The 7,163-nt window shown below is 39.7% G+C and overlaps 1 protein-coding gene across 1 annotated transcript; it reads left to right on the top strand.

Annotated features, from left to right (window-relative positions):
- The first annotated feature begins 6,119 nt into the window (after nt 1-6,119).
- Nucleotides 6,120-6,452, top strand: LOC112778508 (uncharacterized). Its single transcript, XM_025822817.1, has one exon. It carries the CDS (start codon nt 6,120-6,122, stop codon nt 6,450-6,452), a length of 333 nt encoding a protein of 110 aa, XP_025678602.1.
- Nucleotides 6,453-7,163: the final 711 nt, after the last annotated feature.

The following is a 7,163-nucleotide window of genomic DNA, read 5'->3' as shown; positions in this document are numbered from 1 at the left end:
CCAATATTGTAGGGATTGACCCCCGCAAGTGCATGCATCGGATATTTCTCCAAGAGGGAGCTAGGCCGGTTAGACAACCGCAAAGGAGGCTCAACCCGACCATCCTTGATGTGGTAAAGAAGGAGGTCACTAGGCTACTCGATGCGGGTATCATATACCTAGTTTCTGACAGTGAGTGGGTGAGCCCAGTCCAGGTTGTCCCAAAGAAATCGGGCATCACTGCGGTTAAAAAGGATGACGGTGAAGTGGTCACCAAGAGAGTACAAAATGCATGGCGAGTGTGCATCGATTATAGAAGATTGAACGCCGCTACAAGGAAGGAACACTATCCTTTGCCCTTTATCGATCAGATGTTGGACCATTTGGCGGGTAAATCCCATTACTGCTTTCTTGATGGATTCACTGGTTACTTCCAGATTCACATTGCTCTTGAAGATCAGGAAAAGACCACATTCACTTATCTGTTTGGCACCTTTGCCTATAAAAGGATGCTATTTGGACTACGTAATGCACCTACCACTTTTCAGCGGTGTATGACAAGTGTCTTTTCTGATCTAATGGAGAATTGTCTGGAAGTCTTTATGGATGACTTCAATGTTTATGGAACCTCGTTTGATTGTTGCTTAGAGAACTTGGCCAAGGTCTTAGCTAGATGTATTAACACTAACCTTGTCTTGAATTTTGAAAAATGTCACTTTATGGTAAGACAAGGTATAGTGTTGGGGCATGTAGTATCTAGTGAAGGCATTTCTGTAGACCCGACCAAGGTCGATGTTATCACCACTTTACCTCACCCCTCATCTGTGAGGGAGGTCCGCTCATTTTTAGGACATGCAGGATTTTACAGGCACTTTATCAAAGATTTCAGCAAGATTGCTTTACCATTGTCGCGCCTCCTCCAAAAAGATGTGGACTTTGAGTTTGACAGTGCATGTGTGAATGCGTTTGAAGAGTTAAGGAGATTTTTGACCACAGCACCGATTGTGCGAGGCCCCAACTGGATGCTACCATTTGAGATAATGTGCGATGCATCAAACCATGCTGTAGGTGCCGCGCTTGCACAGCGCGATGGTAAACTCCCTTATGTCATTGCATACTCTTCTAAAATATTGGATGCAGCACAATCCAACTATACCACTACGGAAAAGGAACTCCTAGCTATTGTTCATGCTTTAGATAAATTCAGGTCTTATTTGCTAGGATCCAAGAAAGTGGTATACACGGATCATGCAGCTTTGAAGTACTTATTGACAAAGAATGAGTCAAAACCTAGACTCATACGTTGGATCTTGTTTTTGCAAGAATTCGACATTGAGATTAGGGATCGGAGTGGATTTCAAAATTTGGTTGCGGATCATTTAAGCTGCCTTGAGAATTTAAAATTTGATCCATTTTCGATCAATGACTCATTCCCATTGGATAGTTTGCATGCTGTGTCAGATAGCTTCCCTTGGTTTGCACCAATGGCGAACTACTTGGTTGCAAAAATCTTCCCTCCCAACTTTTCTAAAAACCAAAGGGATAAGTTGAGGAGTGATTCCAAATACTATATTTGGGATGACCCTCACTTGTGGAAGAGGGAAGTGGACCAAGTAATTCAAAAATGTGTCCCGGAATCTGAAATTCAACCCATTCTTGAAGCTTCCCATTCGTCTGAATGTGGTGGCCAATTTGGCCCACAGAGGACAGTTAAAAAGGTGTTAGATTGTGGATTCTAGTGGCCAATCTTATTTAAGGATGCTAACCGGTTCTGTGTGTCTTGCCATCAGTGTCAGAAGTTAGGAAGCACGTCCCAAAGGGATGAGATGCCTCAGCAACCTATGTTATTCTGTGAGATATTTGATGTATGGACATTGACTTTATGGGACCGTTTCCCAACTCAAGTGGGTATCTATATATTCTGTTAGCGGTTGACTACATGTCAAAGTGGGTAGAAGCAATACCTACCCACCTTGACGACGCCAATACCGTCGTTTCTTTCATTAGGAATAACATTGTATGCCGTTATGGGTCGCCACGAGCAATCATGAGCGACCAAGGATCCCACTTTAATAGCAGGAAAGTAGAGGCATTGCTTAAGCGCTATGGGGTATCGCATAAAGTTGCCACTACTTATCACCCACAGACCAACGGACAAGCGGAAGTGTCCAACCGGGAGAGGAGAAAGTAGTAAATCCACAAAGGAAGGATTGGAGCCTCCGGTTAGGAGATGTACTATGGGCGTATAGGATGGCCTACAAGACTCTGTTAAGGATGAGCCCCTTCGAGATCGTCTATGGTAAGGCATGCCACCTTCCGGTGGAAATTGAGCATAGAGCCTATTGGGCGGTAAAGCAGTGTAACATGGATTTCACTAAGGCGGGTGCAGCCAGGAAATTACAACTAGAGGAGCTCGTGTAACGACCCATTTTCTGGTACGTCATGATCATACTAGAAACTGAGCGCTACCAACTTGTCTTCCTAATTATTATGTATTATTTATTATATGAGCCTGATTCGTTGTTAAAAGCGTAATTAGTTTGCGAGGTACCTTTTTTTTTTAAAACGTTTGGATTAAAAACAGAATCATTTATAATCAATCCACAAATAGTAACAGATAAAAAATTTATAAACAACCATACATAAATATATCATAAGCAGTTGATATCATTCCGTGATCCAGCCTTTATTAGAGTATAGCCTTTTAGTTAGAACACCCCTAGATATAGCTAAATAATATCTATATACATATATATACATACAACATCCCAGGTCCTGACTTGTTCAAGAAGTCCCTAAGCTGACGCCCAGGCTAGCCTAGACTCTATACTCACCTAGTCACTCTAAACTACTAAAGCGAGGGAAAGTACGTTCTAGGTCTTCAAAACTCAAGTCAGGTAGAACTTCATCAAAAGGTGGAAGGTCGTCTACTACTCCTCTACATGATCATATGTCATCAAAGAGCGTCTCTCAAGTACTTCATCGAGTGGCCACATAATAGCAACATCGTACGGAGGACTTAGGCTAAAGTTTGTAGATAAGCAGGGTGCAGACATTGGCTGGCCTCACAGTATATACATATAAACAGGTAACAGAGTTCACTCTAGACTCAGAAGACTACCTAGAGCGGAATCCTCTTTGTAGAACAGTCATCAGCAAACTACGGAAGGGTACTCATGCTTCCATCTGAAGGGGGAAGAGAGAGAGAAGGGGTAAGAACTGGGGAGTTCTTAGTAGGGCCGGGGTTATTGGTTACGTTCATTAATTCCGTGTTGTTTAGCAGATAAATAGTAGAATACCGAGAAGTAGTAGACAGAAGAAACAGATAAATAGAGAAAATAGAGAAAACAAAAAGCAAAACACAAACAAAAGAATACAAGAAAACAAAACAGAAACACAGAGAATAGAATGAAAACAAAGAAGGCATACATTCAAACAACAATCATAACAGAGGAAAATGCACAGCCAAGTATGATGCATGTCTAGCCCTAGTGCAGGTAATGAGCTCATCTATCAGTTTCATACCCGCTCCCGATGTTACCCAGCAACCTCTGTCTGGATAAGGCTTTCCTGTTGGCAATATCCACTGCAAGCAACTTTTGTCTTGCAAGGTATCCACTGCAAGCAACCTTTGTCTTGCAGGGTGGCACTTATTAGCCGATATACGCCCAACAGACTCACTATAAGCAACCTCTGTCTTACAGGAGCAACAACATACTCACTGTAAGCAACCTCTGTCTTACAGGAGCAACAACACACTCACTGTAAGCAACCTCTGTCTTACAGGAGCACACTCATCTCGATACCTCTGTAAGCAACCTCTATCTTACAGCAAAGCATTATAGCAAGGTATCCCAGGAAAGCGTTCTCAGTGGTCGTACCACCATCTATCTGACTGCCTCTCTGCAGCAGATTCTTACATAATCATTCTCATTATCATCATTCATTAACATTCTCATTATTCATCATCACTTTCACATTCTTATGCAATACTTATTTCTTCCTCTGTTCAATCATGCTATACAAACTCTACAACTTTTACTTTTACAACATCTTAATTCAAACCATTTCTCTTTATCACATTACTCTTTTCTCTGTATCCCTTTATTCTACTCTGGTTATTCTGTTCTCTGTGTTTCTTTACTCTGCTCTGATTTCTCTGCTTAACGTATGTATTTAAAGCTTATGTAAATTTCGGTATGAATAGTTAGTCTGTCCCAAGTATAGGTTCATTAAGTCTATACTGAAACAGTTTAAATTTTCATATTATACCTAACCCTAGTCGCAACTCAAGAACAAACTATGTTGCCCTAATTCGTTCACTAGTCTCTGTCTGTTTTTCTGTCATTAAAACTTTACAGACTTTTTCTTTGATTTTTATCTTTTCTTCAACTTTTTATCTTTCTTTTTTCTTTGCCTCACTAACATGTTATTACCACTCCCTAAGTGTTTTATGAAGGTAATTATGAGATTCTGCGCTTAAAGTGTCTTTCTAAAGCTTTTACAGAAAACTGCCTTTTCCGCATTATTTTAATATTTTTATTAAAATATTATTTTTAATTAAATATTATTATTTAATATTTTATTATTATTTATTATTTTATCATTAAATTTTCGAAAATTACCTTGTCTTTACCTTTTAACCTTTAAAATTCACTTTTTACCACCCGTAACTTTTAATATTTCTACTTTAACCACCCTAACTTTTAGAAATTACCAAATAACCCCTTAAACACCAAAAATTTTACTTCCTTGCCCTTTCTAAGATCTAAAAGGTGTTCTTCAATGTTCTTCACCACACTCAAATTGTTCTTCATGTTCTTCATAAATTCTTCAAATTCCTTCTCTGTTTTTACCCGTTTTTCAGTCTTTTCAGCAACCGATTTTTACTATAATTCATAATAAATTAGCAGCCACTAAAACCCCATCTTTTCTACATGATTTTAACACAAATTGAATCCCAATTTAAGCTTAGGGTTTCGTTTTTCCAGCTGCCGAAGAACATGAACTTTAAAGCTTGAATTTCATCAAATTTCATCAAAATTTCACCAAATTTTCACCAAGAATCAATCATATATGCAACAAATTTTTAGCACATCCAATTTATACAAAATTCACACAACTCAAACACAAATAATCAAGATTAATTTCGTGACACCCTACCTGGTTTTGCTGCTCCTAATTCAATTAAACTTTCAGGTGGTCCTTAAGCACTTTTTCCTCCTAAATCACATCAAGAAAACACATATTTAACCATGTTTCCTTGAAACCGAATCAAAAGAGAGATGGTGCAGCCAACTCACCTTGATTCCAGCCTTGATAATTCATATGATCATGTAGAGAAAGAAGAGAGGATCATTTTGGTCGGATTGGAATTTTGATTTGAGTTTTAGTTCAGAATAAATCAAGCTTTGAAGATTAAGTGTTCATGAAAGTTTCTCTCTTTTCTCTCTTTTTATTTTCGGCCAAAGGTCGTAAATGACCAGCCTTCGAGTGTCTTGGGGGTGTAAGGTGAGTTGTGATTGGTTGGCTTGGATGTGGATTAAAATAATATTAAAATATCTCAGGTGTATAACTACTAAAACTAGATGTATCGGAACACTTGCAAAAACATCTCTAAAAATTATTTTCTGAGCTACTAGCATAAATGACACTAGTAACATATTTATTATGAGAATAAAACATGTATAATGAGGCCTTAGCATTGCTAAAGTCATCAGAGAGTGCTGGTGCTAAGCTGCACCAGTAAATTGTGAACCCGGTTAAACCGGTTTTCTGTTTTTGACAAAAACAGACCAGGTAACCTTATAATATCATTCAAGTATTTTATAATACTAATATAATGATAATATTATACTATTATCTCTCTCCTCTCATGAATCGAGTCCGGTTCGTCAAACTAAGACTATTTACGAAAAACAGAATCAAAACTCTTAACCGATACGGTTCAAAAACTGGGTTTTTCGTGACTACGTTATCGAGCGTGCCTCAGAAAAGGTTCTATCTTAAAGATGACATAATGACAATGAGAATTGAGATACTTGATGATATATCAGAGGTTCTCCCCTTACTGATCTTCCGGTTCGGAAAAGATTTCGCATACTCGAAAATCAGGGTTGTTACAGCTCGAGTGCTTGAGGATGGAGGCATATGAGAATGCCCAGATATACAAAGAGAAGACTAAAGCCTTTCACGATCACCATATTCGAAGGAAGGATTTTCAAGAAGGTGATGAGGTTCTCCTCTACAACTCGAGGCTTAGATTTATGCTTGGCAAGCTCCGTTTTAGATGGGAAGGACCCTTTAAGGTGAAAGAGATAAAGCCTTATGGAGTAGTGGAATTGTTTGACCCTCAAAGAGACACAACTTTCAAAGTGAATGGACATAGAGTGAAGAAGTACCATGGCTACAAGTCACCAAGAGAAGTGGAAGTGCTCCTACTTGAGGATGCACCAAAAGGAGAAGAAGCTTAAGCGAAGGACCATCCAACTTAAGGACGTTAAAGAAAAGGGCTTGGTGGGAGGCACCCCACCGTGGTAAGATCTTCCTTGTGTATACCTTCTTGCTTTTAGCTTTAAATTTTTGTGAATTTTATGACTTCTTGATATTGTTGATTGCATAGGAATGCTAGTTTTATTGTTCTTGTTGGATAGATAGGATGTTCATATATTTTTATCATTTTGGTATGGATGAATTGTTGATATCGGAAAAATGCCTTGCTTCAAATGGTGCATGAAGTTGCAAGTGTTTTCTTTGACTACTAGCTTAAACACCTGCCAAGAATGTGTTAGAATAGCTCTTTCTATGTTGTATATATATATAAAAAAAAAACAACAAGGAAAAAGGGGCATCTGCGCGCAAGCGCACTGTGCACGCGCGCCCCGGTGATGCATTCTACACTCCTGGTACAAAAACCAGAGAGTTATGCCCACCTTGTGCCCACTTCGTGCCAGGCACCCACGCGCCAGCGTTCATGACGCCAGCGCGTGCCTTGAAACATCGCAATTGACGCGCAAGCGCCCTGTGCCCACGCACGCCGATTGTGCAATCTGGACTCCCTGGTACAAAAACCAGAGAGTTGTGCCTTCTTTGTGCCTATTTGATGCCCGCGACTGATGCGCAGGTGTACTTGGCGCGTCCACGCCGATCGCCAACTCGATCAAGCACGCGTCCGCGCGCTGTGC

This window comes from Arachis hypogaea, chromosome 19 (assembly GCF_003086295.3).
Source record: "Arachis hypogaea cultivar Tifrunner chromosome 19, arahy.Tifrunner.gnm2.J5K5, whole genome shotgun sequence".
Lineage (NCBI taxonomy): Eukaryota > Viridiplantae > Streptophyta > Magnoliopsida > Fabales > Fabaceae > Arachis > Arachis hypogaea.
This window is presented reverse-complemented; position numbering and strand designations above follow the sequence as displayed.

What these genes read in the sequence shown, in the direction of transcription:
- LOC112778508 (XM_025822817.1), top strand. Translation starts at nt 6,120, where the DNA reads ATGGAGGCATATGAGAATGCCCAGATATACAAAGAGAAGACTAAAGCC.